The 19,307-nt window shown below is 40.4% G+C and overlaps 1 protein-coding gene across 1 annotated transcript; it reads left to right on the top strand.

The window, feature by feature from the left end:
• Positions 1 to 14,993: 14,993 nt before the first annotated feature.
• LOC142637172 (uncharacterized) lies at positions 14,994 to 19,307 on the top strand. Its single transcript, XM_075811453.1, has 5 exons — positions 14,994 to 15,341; positions 15,817 to 15,904; positions 16,078 to 16,177; positions 17,715 to 17,803; positions 18,863 to 19,307. Exons 1-5 carry the CDS (start codon positions 15,125 to 15,127, stop codon positions 19,167 to 19,169), a joined length of 801 nt encoding a protein of 266 aa, XP_075667568.1. The 5' UTR covers positions 14,994 to 15,124; the 3' UTR covers positions 19,170 to 19,307.

Genomic DNA, 19,307 nt, shown 5'->3' with positions numbered 1-19,307 from the left:
ACTCCAATCATTTTGTGAGTAATGGCACATGTGGAAATCGTTTCGCGTCCCAGAAGATGCCATTTGGCGGTTTTATTTTGAACAACGCGCGTATTTAATACTGCCAGTTACACTTTGTCCCTCACGTTCAACGGTGAGATGGGCATCCAACGGCCCTCATTACTCCACGAAATTTTAGGCGGGACAAATATAATTTCGAGGCCGCCTTTTCGCACGTCGTGACGCTTCGGGAACCTGCGCCTTCATTTAATTCCTCAGGGATCAATCCCATCAAAACACCAACAATCATCCTTTACCAGCAGAAAACCGTTGAAATTCGTACCTTCAACTTTGTAAGTTCTTGCTCTCTCTATTCTTAACCCTTTCTCCTCGGATACAGTCCTCGGCTGTCTTCGTAAACACTCTCCCCTTTAGAGTTTAACCTTTCGTTCTTTTCCAATGGGTAAGTTTAAGTGTCTAGTTGATACCGCCGCTGGGATGGAAGGCTTTAGGGCCAAATACCGTATTCCCAGCGATGTAGGACTAAAATACCGACGAGCCGTGGCCGGTTCTAGGAAAGAGGGAGAGGTTATCATTCCTATGATAGCCTTTCTAGAGGGTGGGATGACCCTTCCAATGAAACCTGTAACTAGGGAGTACCTTCGCAACCACCGGTTGTGTCCCGATCAATGCCTCCCAAACGTTTTTAGAGTTCTAGGTAGTGTAGATGCTCTAAACGAGCAGATGGGTTTAAACCTCACATGGCACGATGTCGTGTTCCTATATGAGTCCCATAAACTTTCTAAAGTAGGTTATTACATTAAATCTCGGTCCAGCACCGTTAGGCTAATCTCCTGTCTGCCCAAATCAAACAAAGGCATGAAGGACGACTACTTGATCGTGTCTGGGAACTGGCACGACGGCTTCCACTGCCCAGTTGAGTGGGGGGATCCAGGTGCGACGCCGTAGGATTAATCTCCCCACAACACAACTTCTCCTAACACACACAGAAATGCGTATTCGTACTTACTTAAATTTGTTAAATATTTGTGTAAATCTGACCAGGTTTGTTTGTTTTGACATCTTTTTTGCAGATAAGCAGCACGTGCGTCCTCGTCTGAGTCACTGTAACATCGCAGATCTAAATCGGGTACTTCGCTCCGAGGTGTTCGTTAGTGAAGACCTACAACTCCGGGCTGCTCACCTTATTCTTGGGTACACCCCCCTTTCCAAAGACTTCCAGGAGATAGAGAACGCCATAATTGCGGGCGACCGAAGACGAAAGAGGATAAACGTAGCTCGGCCCCACTTTTTGGACGACCGTGACCTCCCGGACGCTCCTAACACCATTTTGTACAACCGGCCGATAGCAGCAGTCCCCCTCGCCGTGCACTCACAAGCAACTGTCGTTCCAGAAGAGCATGTGTCTTCTTCACACACACTTGACGACGAGATAGACCAATTCCATCTCGAAGACAGAGAGACCTCGCGGGAACCGGTTTGTGGTACTTTCCGACGAGGAGGAAGAAGCCACCGAGGCCTCCGGAATTGCGGTGGTTTGTGGTTTCCCTTCCGGAGGACGAACTTGAAGAAGACATGGGAAGAATGGAGGTCTCCTCACCAATAGGGCCGCTAAGGTTGCCGAGAAAAAGAGGGGGACATCTCAAGTTCCCCCATCCTTACCACCTCCCCCTCCTCCACTCGAGCCAAAACTTCCAACCGAGGATCCAAAGAAGAAGAGGAAGGGGGACAACGAGGGGACGATTAATAAAGACCCCAAGAAATCACGACAACAACTCCCACCGGCCCAACAGCAGAAGGTGGATAAGGGCAAGGGTAGGGCCCGCTCGGTTGAAATCGGGGAAATCAGGGACGAGGCTGAAGTGCGCCGAGCACCGACCACCTGGTCCCCCGATTTAAGACTGGACGGCGCTCCCATCTCTGCGTCCAAGATAAGGGCGGTCAACAAGGCCATGCCCACCACCTGGCCGAGGTCCTAGAACGCCCTCTCCTGCTGCCCAAGGACATGGAGACCTTGGAAAAAATGGGCCAGCCACAACTATTCCTCTCCCTAAAAAGAGACTTAGCGCTGGTAAGTGTTTCTCCTTTTAACAATATTTATAAGTAAGTTTGTTTTTTTACTGTTCCTAACTCCATCATACTTTACTACAGGCTATTCAGGAGGTCTTCGTAGCTTAGAAGTTTATTGAAGACACTCGGAAAATAGCCAGGACTGAGCTCGAAATCAGGATGGAAACTGAGAAGTCCTTGGGCACAGCCCTTGCTGCGAATGAGAAGTTGACCTCGGAGGTGGCTGATCTGAGGAGAGAGAAAAATGGGGTTGAGTCAAACTTGAAGACCATGAAGACCCAAATAGAAGGACAGCGCAAGCTCCTTCATGAAAGAGATGAAGAACTCTCCCAAGCTCAAAGGGAGTGCTCGGATCTGAAGAAGGAACTGGCATTGATGAAGAAAGAAGCCAGCTCCTTCCAACTCTCTCTCCACGCTGCCAAGCAGGCAAGTTTCGATGAAGGGGTAGCAACCACAGAGGAGCAGCTGACAGAGGAGTTCGCGGCTTTATGCCGCGAATATCGTCGTCAAAAAGTACGGGGGAAGCTTTAAACGTAGCAGAGTTCCCCAATCTTCGGATCCGAGGAAGTCCGAGAACGTTTGGCTTCCCCTAGAAATACAGGAGATTGAAGAAGCTCCTCGCTACTCCTACCCCCGAGACAATTCTTCCTGCTCTACCTCCAGTGGTCCCACCGCAAGTTCCTGATCCTACAGAGCCCTCTGGTTCCAACAAAGAGAAGGAAGGAGGAGGTGATGCAGAGAAAGACTTGAGCCAGACAGCGGAACCCAACGTCCTTTCAACGAAGACAGCAGATAAGGGAAAGCAAGTCTTGACTCCCTTTGAGCTGAAGTTGAGAAAGACCGAGGGCACCAGTACCTCTCAGCAAGATCCTCCTCCACAAGCTTAGGACTTTAGCTTAGGGCTTCTCTTTTTTCATTTTTGAATTATATATGTAATGTACATTTAACAGATTAATGAAGAACAATTTCGTTTGCTTTTCACTTGGGTTATATCTATTTTTACTTTATTCTTTTTGTACTTATTACAAAAGCTTCCCATTAAGTCATAGCAAAAGTTTCTCAGAGTACACAAATCTAACTCCAAGGATTGCACAATCATAACTTCCACATAATCATGCGTATATTATTAAAGATTCAATAAAAGGTGACATGGTTAATATATTTGAACAATGCCTCGATTAAAAAGAAGAGAGGGCTTCATAAGAAGAAGAGAGGGCCTCATATAACGATTAAACCCTTGTAATGCGTAGCTCTGTTTCTAGTAAGATGTAAGATCCGAGTTAATAAACAGTAACGCGTTAACACCCAGACATAATAAGGGAATGACTTTGATAAAAGTTGTGGTCAGAAGACCCAACATAACTGAGGTTCTGTTTAACACATGACAAGGCACCAATTTCCACAAGGTTTGTGGTCCGAGGATGGCACTTAACCAAGTTTCTGTTTGTTTCTTAAAATTGTAACTTCAAATGTTAATTTTCCCAAAGTAGGAGGTCCGAAGACCCGACATAACTAAGGTTCTATTTAACAAATGACAAGACATCAATTTCCACAAGGTTTGTGGTCCGAGGACTGCACTTAACCAAGTTTCTGTTTGATTCTTAAAATTGTAACTTCAAATGTTAATTTTCCCAAAGTAGGAGGTCCGAAGACCCGACATAACTAAGGTTCTGTTTAACAAATGACAAGACATCAATTTCCACAAGGTTTGTGGTCCGAGGACTGCACTTAACCAAGTTTCTGTTTGATTCTTAAAATTGATAATTGCGAGCGTCAGAGCTACTCATAACTTTGAAATACAAACTGACAAAAGCTCATTTCATTAATAATAATACATTCTAAGATTATTTACATTCCATGGACGTGGAACAATTCGTTCGTCTAGATCAGCTAGCCTATATGACCCTATGCCTGCTACTGAAACAATGCGATAGGGGCCTTCCCAGTTAGGTCCCAGCTTACCCCAAGCCGGGGTTCTTAGAAGTGCCTACTGACTTTCCTTAATACAAGATCACCGGGTGCAAGTGGTCTTAGCTTCACATGGGCATCATATCCTCGTTTTAGCTTCGCCGATAATAAGCCATTTGGACCATAGCCGCCTCACGTCGTTCCTCAAGTAAATCAAGATCTTTCTCTAGAAGTCCCTTGTTATTCTCCGCGCTAAAAGAACGTGTCGTTAGAGTAGGAAAACCAGACTCCAATGCTCTCACCGCCTCGGCACCATACGTCATAAAGAATGGCGTTTCTCCGTGACCCGCGCGGTGTGGTCCGATACGTCTACGAGGACATGAGGGAGCTCTTCTACCCATCCGCCTTTCGCATCGTCCAACCTCTTCTCGAGCCCGTTAACTATGACCTTGTTAACCGCCTCGGCTTGTCCATTTCCTTGAGGGTAAACCGGGGTGGAATATCTCGTTTATGATACCCATGTCACCACAATACTTCCTAAAAGCCCTACTATCGAACTCGGACACCATTATCGCAGATGAGTGTGTGTGGTATTCCGAATCTAGTGACAATATTTTTCCATATAAATTTCTTGGAATCAACATCTCGTATATTGGCTAAGGGCTCGCCCTTCAACCCATTTAGTGAAGTAGTCCGTTTCCCACGAGCACCATCTTTTGTTGCCCGGCTGACTCTCGAAATGGCCCTACAATGTCCAAGCCCCATTGTGCGAAAGGCCAAGGGCCGGAGAGAGGGTTAAGAACCCCTCCAAGTTGGTGGATATTGGGGGCGAACCTCTCGACATTGATCACATTTTCCGGCATAGTCCCGAGCCTCCTCTCGCATATTGGGCCACCAATAACCCCGAGTCGTGGCTCTATGGGCTAAGGACCTTCCCGTGTGGCTCCCACAAATTCCCTCATGCAATTCCTCCAACAATGCTTCTGTTGATTCGGGGTGTACACACAACAAGTACGGTCTCGAAAAGGATCGTTTGTATAGCTTGTGGTCCTCGGACAACCGTAAACGCGGCGCCTTTCGACGTAACTTTTCCGCTTCGGCCTTGGCTTCGGAAGAATGTCATTTTTAAGAAAAGATATGATCGAATCCATCCAACTAGGACCAGGCCTTATTAGATGGATGCGAGGTGCGTTAGCAAGCATAAGAGAAGGTTCTACCAAATCCCGAACGAGGATAACCCTTGGTAAACCTTGAGCCGAGGATGTTGCCAACGTAGCCAAGGAATCTCGCATGAGTGTTTCCACTCCTAGAAACGTGAGCTAAGGCAAAGGAGTCAAATTCGCCCGCCGGCGTTTGACCCGGGCCAAATACTCCCCGCATTCCGGGGTCTCTAGCCTCCATGGTTCCCATGGCACCCGGCCGACCACTAACCGCGAGTCCGAGAACATGTGGATTTTCTTGCCACCCATCTTATGTACCATTTGCATGCCTACCAAGATCGCTTCATACTCGGCCTCGTTATTAGTAGCCGAGAAGGCCAATCTCAAAGATTTTTCGAAGACAATTCCTTCGGGGACATTAGAACAAGTCCAACACTGCACTTTTTGATTAGCAGCCCCATCCACATAAACTCTCCAAATCGAGGGCGATACGTCCGTGATCACACCAACCGATTTTTCACCCATGTGTGCTTCTTTTGAAGTTTCTTCTAACAATGGTTCGCAAACTCGCCACCAAATCGGCGAGGACCCGTCCCTTTACCGATGTGCGAGGCCCGTATTTAACATCAAAGGCTCCCAAAATGGTTCCCCATTTTGCCACCCCGCCGCAGTAATCAAGCACTACGCAACACGGCCTTAAGAGGCAACCGGGTCAAAACAACCACAAGATGAGATTGGAAATAATGAGGAAGTTTGCGCGTGGCGTGGACTACGCGAAGTGGTTTTTCCAAGGCGAGATAGCGCACCTCGGCCTCATTCAAGGACTTACTAACGTAGTAGATCGATCTCCCGTACTCCGCTTTCATTCCTTATAAGGACTAAGCTCACCGCGTGAATAGTCACGGCCGGATAAGCGAATAAAACCCTCGTCCACCTCAGGGCGAGATAAAATAGGTGGCCGAGAAAGATATTGCTTAAGCCGTTGGAAAGCTAATTCGAGTCCTCGGTCCATTGAAACCCTTTCCACTTGTGCAACAACCGAAAGAAAGGACGACACCGATCACTCGACCGAGAAATAAATCTATTCAACGCAAAGAATCATTCCAACGATTTTCCGAATCTCTTTTGGGTTCTAGGCGGCCGCAAATTCCGAATAGCCTTAACTTGCACCGGGTTTACCTCTATGCCCCTATGAGTAATCATAAATCCCAAGAACTTCCCGGATCCCACGCCAAAAGAACACTTGGAGGCGTTAAGGCGCAATTTATACTTCCCTAGCATCCGGAAGGTGTCGGCCGTATCCGTCATGTGTGAAGGTACCGTCTTACTCTTCACCACCATATCATCCACGTACACTTCGATGGTTTTCCCCGCTGTCTTGTTCAAACATTCGGGTCATCATTCTTTGATAAGTAGCCCCAAAGCATTTTTTAATCCAAATGGCATGACCTTATAATGATAGTTCCCGCTGGAGTAATGAAAGCCTTTCTCTCCGATCCTCTAACGCTGCGGAATTTGGTGGTAACCCCGGAAGGCGTCCAAGAAACTCATCCGAGGATGTCCAACGCAGCATCTACCGGTTGATCAATCCGTGGCATTGGGAACGAATCTTTAGGACAGCCTTGTTCGTATCGCAAAGTCCACACATACTCTCCACTTGCCGTTCTTCTTCTTAACAACAACAAGATGAGCCAACCATTCGGGGTAGAAAACCTCTTTGATACCCCCCGCCCTTTTGAGTTTAAGAACGTCTTCCTTCACGCCTCGAATGTTCTCGGGAAGATCGCCGAGGTGTCGCCTCCTCGAACAATGGCGGATTGACGTTTAAGCGATGACAAATAAAGTTCGGATCTACGCCTGGAGCCTCATAGGGGTCCCACGCAAAGACATCCAAATTATCCTTCAGAAACTTCAACAACTCCATCTTCTCTTGGTGTGGCAAAAGTATGCCAACTTGGAAGAACCTCTCTGGATCGTCTGTTATTATAAACTTCTCTAACTCCTCACAAACGGCCTCGTCTCCCGTCATCGCTCCAGATTGCCCTCCGGAGTTGTTAATTGCTATAACTCCTGGTTGGGCAAGGTTGACGACTCAATTTCCGACTGACGAAGCACCGCAGCCGATATGCATTGCCTAGCCACTACCTGGCTGCCGAGGATTTCCTCAACATGCTCCCGCGAGGGGAATTTCACCTTAACATGTAAGGTAGAGGAGACAGCTCCCAAAGCGTGCAGCCATGGCCTGGCGAGGATGGCTGTATATGGAGAGTACGCGTCAACCACAATGAAATCTACCTCAACCGTTTCTGTGCCGGATTGAACGGGTAAACGGACCGTCCCTTCTCACAACGGCCCTTCCTTCGAAGCTTATAAGTGGGGAGTCGTAAGGGGTTAAATCTTCCAACTCCAATCTTAGCCCTTTAAATAGATCGTAAGTACATGATATCTCGCACCGCCGCCCCGATCTATCATCACCCTCCTCACATCATAGTTCCCTATCCCGAGGGTAACCACAAGAGCATCGTCATGGGGTTGGATAGTCCCTACTTTTATCCTCCTCGCAGAAACCCAAGACGGGTAAAGTACACTTTAATCTCTTCGGCTCGCTACCTACATCCTCGGCCCCGCGGACGGGAAACCGCCATCACCCTAATGGGACCCGAGCCGGTCCTACCAAAGTAAAGCAAAGATAACATTAATTGTTCCCAATGATGGCCGAGATGAACTGTTCCTCCGGGTTGTTCGAACCAACTTAACCGACCGCCGGTGGCCGACACAAGTGCCGCTTTAACTTTCCCTCACCGACGAGTCGCTCTGGGATGGTTCCACGGGGTCGGTCCGACAGCTTCTCGCAGTGTGACCCACATCCCGATGATACCGACAGAAAAGGTTTTGATTTCTTCTCGCGCAGTGGTCCCCCGCCATCTTGCCGGCCATCTCGAAGAAGGGCTCCTTACGAACCTTTTCTAATAACTAATGCACCGGTTCTCGGAATCACGCATTTACAAACCGAGGTGCCGCCGAGCCGGATTGTCCGAAGTAATCCCTCCTCGGCTTGCCGTTGTGATATCCGTCCGACCCGAAATCCCTTCTCTCTTGTGGGATAACCTTCTCCTTTCCTTTTCCCCGCTCGGTCTTCCTCTACCCTTTTATATTCATCAATACGATCCATAAGACGCGCGTACGCCGCGGGCTTTTTCGTCAAGGACTTTCTTAGGTCGTGATCCGGTAGGGGAGACCCACCTTAAAAGGTATTAAGCGCCACCTCATCAAAGTCGCCGTCTATTTCATTAAACATCTCCCAAGTATCGGCCGGAGTATGCTTTCGGTCTCCCTTCCTTCATGGCCATGGATAGCAACGAGTCCAATGGCCGAGGGACTCTGCTACACATAATGAACCGCGAAGCAAATGCCCTAGTTAGCTCCCCAAATGAGCCTACGGATCCCGATTTGAGACCGTTAAACCATCTCATAGCCACAGGTCCCAAGCTGTAGGGAAGACTTTACACATCAAAGTCTCGTTGTGAGAGTGCACGCCATCCTCTCGGTCGAAGTGACTCACGTGCTCCACCGGATCAGTCCGGCCATTGTATATGGTAAAGGTGGGGTGGGTGAACCTCCCCGGGAAGCCTCCCCTCTCAATCCTCCGTGAAAACGGAGATCTAGAGAGCCGGGTGCAACGCCCTACTCATGGTATCGTTGCCTAAGCCCCTCGAACGAAGCTTCTTACGCCTACGGGTTGGCCGGTCGTCCTCCTCACCGAGGACGTTGCACCGGTGGGGGAACATGACCTTGAACTCGTAGCCGGTGTCCCCTATCCTTCTCCGAAGAAGAACTAGACGAGGACGGGAAACCTTACGCTTCGCGCGGCGTAACTTCCTCTTCAAACGATTGATTTCCTCTCGCATGGATTTAGAACCCTCATCACGGGTAGTGCTACCCCTCCACGAGTATGGCTAGCCCCCGGGTATTCGTATGGACGCTTCCCTCACGATCCCTATGATGTTCAAGACGTTGGAAATGATCTTCCGGTTGTGATCCTTGTGACTCGCATGGTGAGAGCCTAAGCCGCGCCATAATATCCGTACCTCTTCTAGACTAGATTTCCCACAGACGGCGCCAATTGTAAGTGCACAAGTGCACCCGGCCCCAAGAACAAGCACGGGCCTGTGCCCAATGAGCCTTAAACAATATGAATTTGTAGAGTGTGGGCTTGAAACCCAGGTTAGAAGTATGTGGGGATTAAATGACAAACTAAGGATTTCGAATACTTGGAAACAATAAGGAATATTGTAAATTGGCCTCCTCGGACGTAAGCCAAGAGCTGTTCTTATATTATATCCCTTTCTTAGTCTTTTCTTTCTTTTTAGGTTACAAAAAGTCCTCCCCTTTTCTATTCCAGGTTTCTCCTTAAATACTCCTCTTTTGAACACTTTGTACACGTGTTGCCCCACCTCCCCCTTAGCCTAGATATTTCCCTTCTCAGTGCCTTTGAATAGTAACCAGAAGTTTCTCTTCTACTGTTCAGGTGTCACTTCCCCATAAATGCGGCCAGGGTGGTAGGTGTAGGGTCTTTAATGTGGAGGTAGCAGCCTTTATCTTTGACATTTCTTCAACATCGGTACTTCTGGGGCGTTCTAGGGTTCCCCCCTTTTAACCATTGGCCTTAACCATGTCATCCCCTAATCTTTACTATGAAATCCCGAGTTCTTCAATGTTCATCCGAGGATAAGGTCACCCTCGGCTGGATCCTCGGCGTATGGGCCGACCCATAGTACTAACAATTTCTAAACCCAGGATCAGGTCGCCTTCCTTAACACGGCCCAAAAGGCCCACGTTCCCATCAGGATCTTTTTGCCCCCCACAATGATGTATGCTATAAAATGTTTATATATATATATATATATATATATATATATATATATATATATATATATATTCCTACAATTTACAGGTCCCATGTAAGTTACCTATTTATTTTATTTAATTTTTATTTGTTTTCCTACTATTTGTAGGTCTCACGTGAGTCATCTACTTATTTTATTTAACTTTTGTTTATTTTTCCTGCTATTTGCAGGTCTCACATGAGTCACATATTATTATATTTAATTTTTACATTTAATCTATAGTACTTTAAGCAAAAAATTCAATAAATTGTTTACAAATAGACATTAATCATATAGAGACTAGGTTAATTCGCTACCCAACTGAGCATGGTAAAAAAAAGCACCAAAATCAGTCAGGAATCATACAACAAGGAGAGAGAGAGAGAGAGAGAGAGAGAGAGAGAGAGAGAGAGAGAGAGAGAGAGAGAGAGAGACTTTCTTTAATTCTGTTTGTTTTGACATTAACATTTTTAGGAAAATGAATTATGTTTTAATAAGTACTTTCTAGAAAATTATCACATTTTCCTATATTTGGTAACGATCCTAAAATGAGTTGGAAAACTATTTCTTAACTTCCCTTATTTAGATTTCGTGTAAAATAGAGTTATTTTCCATATTTAGCTTCACGTGAGATAGAATCATTTTCTAGAAGTTTTTTTTTTCTAAAACTTTTTTGGGAAAAATAACTCTAGTTCATGCCAAGCTAAATAAAGGAAGTTATCAAATAATTTTTTTAGAAGGCTTTTTATCTGATATTACCAAATATAGAAAAATGCGGAAAAATATGGTTTTCCACTTAAACAAAGTCTTAATCTAACAAGGAGGGCCAAGGACTAGTTGCTGCAAAAGAGAAAAACAGAATATTAGAAGCAAGTAAAGTAAAAAAATTGAATTGCTCTCGCACATAAGTGGAAACCATGGAGATGCCATATACAGTAAAGAAACATCAAACATGACAAACATGTGTGCGTGCTTTTACTATCTTGCGAAAGCATAGTCTGCATGACAAAAGAAAAAAGGAAAAAGATGAGTTGGCAACAACGATAGAAGATTTAAGCTGGCAAGCATGAGATAGGATTGGCATGGAAATTAACCTACGCTTTGTGTACCGATTTATAACCATGAAACTATATACACCGCAACAATTGTTGAAATTCATGCCTAGACCAACTTTCCGATTGGAGGATTAGTCATTGAAAACATTGGCACCTTAGAGAAAGGGCATGTTACAGTCAGAGAAAATCAATAACGAATTGAATTGCTTGACTCAAAAGCAAAACAAAACAAAGAAGAAGAAGACAAGTAGAGACAAATAAAGAAGAAAAAAAAAATGAGAGGCTTACTGCTCTCTTTGTCTTTTATAAGCTGCACATACCCATGTGGCAAGAAACGGATTTTTAAAAAATAGCACCGCCTCTCCTAACTTAATAGTTAATACCAAGCAGGTTAGGGTTTGGCATGGTTTAAGGAAAAAGATTTTTACAAAGAAAATCCCATGAATTTTTAGAAAATATATCTTCTAGGAAAATAGTATTTGAAAGGAAATCCCATGACTTTTTTAGAAAATGTTTTTTCTAAGAAAATATTTTTTAAAGGAAAATTTCAGGATTTTTTTTCTAGGAAAAGGATTTAAAAAAAAAAAAGAAGAAATCCTATGGGTTTTTGGGAAATTTTGTTTAGGAAAAAGGTTTTCGTGGGATTTTTAGAAGAAACTTTCTCTTGGAAAAAAAAAAACATTTTTATGAAGCAAATTTTAAGAACTTGAATGATTTGGAACATTCTTTAAAAAACACTTTTGAAAATAGATTTTACTAAACACTCTTTACTTTTGAAAACAAGTTTGGGAATCACCTTGAAAAATGCTTTTGGATATATATCAAGCTTTTGACTTGAGAATAATGGAATTCACAATACTAACTAAAAGGCTAGCATGTAAACCCATGTTCAAATATGAGGATAAATCATATAAACTTGTACTTTGATGAATGGATCCATGCATAAATTTAATTCATGATTCAATTCATGCAACTAATCTTAACTTTCAAACACCTTCATTAACTCATTTATATATCATGCATGGATTAATGAATCAACTAACCAATATATATCCAACTTCATTTTCCGAAAAATTCATCTAGTCCTAAGCACACATAAATTCAACCACAACAAGAGATTAGCTTTATTTAGAGAAGAATTAAATTAATCATTAATCACACCCATATCCATATAAGCATATTATTAAAGACCCATTACAAATTATATATTCAAAGTATATATATACCATTAACAACTCAGGAGGCAATACGAGTGAGTGAAATGAAGAGAATAATATGGATGGATGCTAAGAAAGAAATGTGCTGCAAGAACAGAATAACAATGTAAAATGCAAAAACTGATAATAAAAATCTATTTTGAAAAGATTTGAAAACTTACTTGAATTATACTTAAAATATTGATATTCATTCAAATTGCTTCAAAATAATACAAGGATAATTTTTAGATACATGGTTTATTTTTTCTTTTACAAGGAATGGATTTTTGGGGACTGATAAGGGCATGTTTGGTTTGAGAAAGTATTTTGTATTCATTTTCAGTTTTTTGTGAGACCCACCACTAAAAAACTTGTTTGGCTTTGTATTTGTATTTATTTTTCATTTTTAGTATCTAAAAAAATTGGATTTGAATATAAAAACCGAATACAACTTTTTGGTGTTTTCATTTTCTAGAAAATGAATACAGTGACATTTTCGTAAAAAAAATCAAATATGTGAGTCCTACTATCACTGACTTGTCACGTTAAAGATCCCTCTCTCTCTCTCTCTCTCTCTCTCTCTCTCTCTCTCTCTCTCTCTCTCTCTCTCTCTCTATTTGTTGGTGGTTGTCTGAAAAAAAAAAAAAAGTGAAGGGAAAGATAAAGTAGAAAATGATGCCAAACAAAAAAATAGATGGAAACAAAAACGAGTACAAGATTTGAGTATAGAAAATGAGTACAGAAAATGAATACAACCCCAATACAAATCAAATAGGCTCTAAGGGACTGAGAGAGGAAAGGGGACTACTTAAGGTTTGCCTAATGCTTGCCTTAGCTCTTATTCTGGCTTCTGAAGCCTCTCTAAAGCCTGCCTCTAATGACTCAAACAAATGCCATATATATAGGCATATAGAAGTGAAAAAAAACAAAAGATGAACAATACATTCATATTAATACAATAAACAGTAAAAGTGAGCAGTTCTGCACAGTAACTATAATAATTCCAGATTCATCTGATGGAATCTTTGCGTGAACAGTGTCTGCACAATGAAGGAGTCTCTGCACACATAGTAACAGATGTAAATATTGACAATGAACAATGACGGTGAACATTGACCGTTAGAAGATCATTCTAGATACTTTCAGTGAAAAGTCTTCAATAATTTATGATATTGGAATTGCAGAAAGTAAAAGTTTTCGATAATACTGAGTATGTTGATTAGAGCATGTTAAGGATGAATAATTTGAAATTGCATTCTATAGAGTAAACATGCATAGCAATGCCCATTCATAAATATCAAAACATACTTACAATATTATTCACACAAACATACAGTTAAAGGTAATCCTAACCAACGAAAAATAACCTGCTAGCACTGTTGTCAAGTTGCATGTCAAAAGGTTGGTCCATGCAAGTTAACAAAGATCAATAACAATGCTTACAAGGTGGAACTTCCCTCTCACCTACAAATCTCCAATTGTGTCAACGTGTAACTTCTCATTCCTTACTCATAGGAGGGTGACTTTTCAAATTGCACTTAAAAGCAAATGGCTTAAAGAAGAGGAGTACTCTCTGCTATCCGAAATTTGAAATGTATTTGAATTTTAATTACGAGTTCTTGTAATAAATGTTTTTGTTGTCATATTAGAACATTTTGTAACAATTGTTTATAAAGGCTATTGTAACAAGGGCAATGATGTTCAAAGTACCACCCCCCACCCCCACAAATCCCATGATTAAGCAAAAATACTATTTTTCTAGTTGTCAATTTGGTTTCTTTATTTATTTTCAACTTACAGTCAATTTAGTTCTTATCGTTAACTCACTAACAAAAATTAACTACATGTTGAAAATAACATAACCAAATTAACTACTACAAAAACGTATGGACCAAAATAACAATAACTCCAAAATATGAGGACCATAATGATATTTTTGCATATTTTTTATTTGAAAAATATTCCGAACAATTGAATATATATTTTTTTTAGAAGAAACTAAATATATTTTATATATATATATATATATATATATATAGAGAGAGAGAGAGAGAGAGAGAGAGTCCTAAATTAATGAAAATTTTTATAAGAAATTCTCAATAATAAATAAATGGGTCCATTAACAAATGCCCTTAAGTATTTGTTAATGGACTAAGGAAAAAAATTTTAATGAAAATTTAAGAAACATTTTAATACCATATTTTTATGAGAAATATTAAAAACTAAAAAAATTAGTTTCTTTCCAATAAAATATTTTCTAAATTAATATTTTTAACATATCATCAACTTTTTCTTAGACTAAATAATAAAACAGATCGATCTATCTATTAATCAGAAACCAATATAATAACTTGTCAACATTACCTTACACACTTAGCATGATGATCATTTCATAAATATAAATACTTATAGTGTTTGAGCTCTTTATATAAATTAGGATACAGTAGAATCTAAAAAAAAAAAAAAAAAAGTACTAGAATCTATCTCAAATTAAAAAAAGAAATAAAAAAAATCTCCAACCTGAGAGAGGCTGGCGGGGCCGAGAAATATAAATGTAAATTAACTGCACACGTTTAGGAACGCTTGGATAGGAGCGCCAGTCTAACGGTCGGTTGCTCAACTCTATAAATTCCAAAAGCAAACAGCAAAACAAAACAAAACAAAACAAAAACAAACGTACAAACCAAATCCCAAAAAAATCTCTCCCTCTTCGTTCCGTTGCTCTCTGAATCAAAAATAAAATTCAAAAACCGGAAAAAAAAAAAAAAACCCGTAAACTTTGTTCTTGACCCAAAATCTCAGAACAAAGAAATTGCTTTTTTTTGTTCTTTTGATTTTTGAAAAGTACAATGCGAAGCAGAAGCAGAAGCATCAGTGAAGAGGAAGAGGAAGAGAGTCTGAGTAGCAGCAGCAGTGAGAGTAGTAACGGTAATATCACGCCGACATCGAACGACGACGTAGTAGCGAATTCATCAGGGTTGTTCGTACGGTACCACCAGTACCACAAGCTGCCTCAACCCTTCTTTCTCAAACTCTCTGTCCTCAAACTCGACGCTTCTCTCTTCGGTCCGTAACCCTTCTCCTTCTCATTCTCATTCTCATTCTCGGTTTCCTCTTTTTTTTTTTTTTAATATTATAATTTTTTGAAAATATTTTATTTTTGGCCTCATATATGCAAAACCATTGTTCTTGCTTTTGGATTGTGTTACGAAATAGAAAAAAAAAAAAAAAAAAAACTAATAAACAAATGCCCTTTTAATTAAATACCTTTTAAGCTAATTGTCAATATAATGTAGGAAATGTTAACTATGCTCAGGATGGTTAATAATTCATTTTTAAAAAAAATTTATGAGAAAAGAAAAAAATAACAATTAATATTTTGATAGTTTTTTCTATTTTTCATAAAAATTGTGTCAAAATTTTCCTAAAATGAATTGTTAACCATTGTTCTAAGAGCACCATTAGCATGACCCATATAATATATTATGCGTTTAAAATTAATAGAATTTTGACATTGGTCTTTTTTGTTTTGATTCCACAGATGTTTTTGTTGCGAAGAATGCCACGGTGGCAGAACTCAAGCAAGCCATAGAGGAAGTTTTTTCTTCTTCAGCTGATGAAATCTCATGGTAAAATTCTGCCTCGCTAATTAATTAATTTTTCGGATGATTAAAAAAAAGTTTCAGAACTGTATAGTTCAGTGTATTTTAGTAAATGGGTTTTGACTATTTGAGTTAATTTTGTAATGTAAATGCTTTGTTTTTGATAAATGGATTTCCAATTTTGAATTTGATGTGATTAGGTGTCATGTGTGGGGGCACTTTTGCTTATGCTATAATGGTCAGAAGCTAATCAATGACAAGACGTGTCTTCAAAATTTTGGGATCAAGGATGGTGATCAGGTTTGTAGTTACTTTGCTTTATCATGTTTTGGTTAGTGAGTAAATTAGTGTCGGTGTATCCGACTTGTTGATTGTGTATAACTATGCATATGTATCACTATTGAAAATGATGATTCTATAACAATATTTGATTACTTCTTTCACTGCTCAACCAAGTTTGTGGAATTAACTCTACAAGTGTTATTCCTACCAGAATTATATTTATGAGTTTTGACTCTCGAGTCCATTGCCGACCCTAAATAGTCTGTTGAGGATCTATAGCTAACTCCAAAAACTTGGGACTAAGACTTTGTTGTTATTGTTGTTGTTGTTGTTGTTTTCTTTACCCTTGAGTCCAAACTTTTGACCACTAAATTTTTTGTGGCGGCCTTGTGACTGCTAATTTATGCATCATGGCTAGCCATGCCCTAATTTTTTATATGGGCACATGTTGCAACTTGCAAATACTGACCTTTTCACTTTATAATTTTCAACAGAACATTGTGTTGAATTTTTGTAGAGTAAGAATCAGGAAGTACTTACAAGGAAACAAAAACTAAGAATTAGGATGGGGTGTATCAAATATACAAACTTAGTTGATGGCCCCATTTTTATAATGCAAACTCACATTTTCCTTACTTGTCGCCTTTGTAGTTTCTTGGAATTTAAGCTATATAAATATGAGATGAAAGGGACCAATGAATTTAATTTAGTTGTAGCCATGTTAATTTAGGTAAATTTCAACGACAGATATGCTTGATTTTGCTCAACTCATGCTATTTGCATAAAGCTTAATGAACCGAGAGTTTATTTGTCTTCACCCCTGATTTTGAAAATAAAGTAAAAAATGTGTGAGCTATGAATCGACAGGAAGGGTAGAATGAACAAGGCTTTGTTGGAAAAGCTGCTCCCTTTTTGTTTACTAGAATAGTAGAATGTGTACTTACCGATAAATGATAATGACTTTGTCAGATGATACTGTACATGTTACGCAGTTCGTCTGTTGCTTTTATAATTTATTGATGTATATTGCTTAAAGAAATCAGGACCAAACCGTAATGGCTTGAGTTTGCTCAAATTAAATTCTCTTTTTGGTTTTAATTGCAAAGAAATTTTTTGAAATTAGCACATCATGTTACTCCATTCTGCTTGGTGTTTTAAATTTAAACTGTTAATTATCAGTTATGTTATTCATCAATTCATTTCTCACCACCATTATCCTAATTGGCCTTCCCCTTGCTTTTTTTTTGTTGGTGTTATTGGGTTATTGGGTTGGTGAGTAGGTGAGTGAATAGACAATCATTTGCATTTTTCCTTTTTCATGTTATTGTCAGATTTTAGAACTTCTAGTTTCCCTGCCCCTCCAAAGAAAAAGGAAAAAAGAGGGAGGTCTTTTGTCCATATATTGGTTTCTAGATTTGATCTGAGAGTTTCTATATCTGTATAATTGCTTAGTTTTCACTTTTCTGAGTCCTCCTTTGACCTCTTGGATTTATTTATTCTCTCTCTCTCTTTTTTTTCCTTTCTAATTTAATGTTTCTCTTTGTGGTATATGCAGCTTCAATTCATAAGGCACATGTCCGTCCAATATTCACCTTTGAGAAAAAGGCCCAGCAACAAGAGCGTGGCTTGCAAACAGCAGTCACTGTAAGAATCTTTGCTTGGTTCTTCTTTATCATGTTTGCACACTGTTATGCACTTGTGCACAGTATCATTTAGAAGTAGTGTTGGAGTGCATTTTTTGGGATGTGTGTTGTATATTCAGGAAACTATATCATGATTCGTTATCAGACTTGGTGCTCACACGTGTTAGTCAGGCTCAACGATGCATTAGGGAATTTTTTCTAAATCTTTGCTTTGGCAAGACATCTAATGTACATCACTTAAGCAAACTGTAGAAAAAATAATAAAGCACATGAATATGTTATTAATTACCTATCCAAAAAAGAATATGTTATTAACAGCTTGAGAGTCAAACCAAATAGAGAACAAAAGACCAGAGTATTGAAATAAAGAAAAAAAATTTTGTGGCCCTGTTATGGTTTGAGGCTGACTTTAGGTTTAGGGAACCAGATTAGATTATGCTTTCTAAGCATAAATTTTGGCCCAAATATGTGCAATTTTCTGCACGATGCTTGAGCAGAAGATGCTAACTTCTATATATTACCTGTTTACTTGTATTATCATATATACATCCATTCATTAGGAGTTGGGGCTACCTCCGTGTATACCTGTTCATTCTGCTATCATTAATATTAAAATCAGGCATTATCTCTTGTAGTTGGGGTGATCCCGCCTAACACTCCTTTGACACCCTTGCTTATAAGTTCCTTAGTCTTTGTGCATTCGGTAAATAATGAAACTTAGCATGTGGGTGGGGGGAAAAACTGTAACAGAAGTAATGGACAAATTTTTAAGTTTATGAGTGAATAAGCAGAAAGCCACTGCATCAATGGGCCTAAAGCAGGTGACTCTAGACTGTAACATAACCTGTGCGTGGCTGCCATAGTGCATTATTTTCTAGTTATGAAAATTTAGGGGGAAAAAAGAGAACAGAAATACAGAAGAATATTTTTGATAAGTAAGGAGGCTGGTAGAACTAGTTGATTGGGGTGTTTGATTGACGTTGCCAAAGTCATCTTTTGATTTTTATTGGCACTATATTACTATGCAACTCAGCTTCTTGTTTCTGCACTTTGCTTACAGAGAAATGGAACTTGTAGATTTTGATGTAAGGTCTTCATCAGGATCAGATTCTCATGAAGAGATTAGTTCAGATGATAGTGACAATAATGAAAATCAGGACAGCTCCAAGTACTACAGTGATGAAAATCAGGAGGAAGTTCCTTTGCTGGAGTTCAAGTTGGCTAAGTTCTTGAGAAGGTGGCTCTCAAACTCCAGATCACGGAGTCTTTTAAAGAATGGATCAGAAGGCAGGAGTGCAGGTAATGGCTTTCCCCTGCACTGCTTAGGAGGTGTGCCAAGGTTTAATGCTAAGGATAAATTGATGTAAAATTGAGTATGCTACTACTATGTAAGTGACTGGCTGTGCAACCTTGCACTTGTCCTGCCATTTTGTTCCAAAAGAATGTCTCAGAGTGTGCTTAATTAATTATTAATTATAAGCTCAACTAACATGAACTTTTGTGTT

The sequence above is a fragment of the Castanea sativa genome, chromosome 5 (genome assembly GCF_040712315.1).
Source record: "Castanea sativa cultivar Marrone di Chiusa Pesio chromosome 5, ASM4071231v1".
Classification (NCBI taxonomy): Eukaryota; Viridiplantae; Streptophyta; class Magnoliopsida; order Fagales; family Fagaceae; genus Castanea; species Castanea sativa.
The sequence above is the reverse complement of the archived record's forward strand: the minus strand, read 5'-3'. Positions and strand labels throughout refer to the sequence as shown.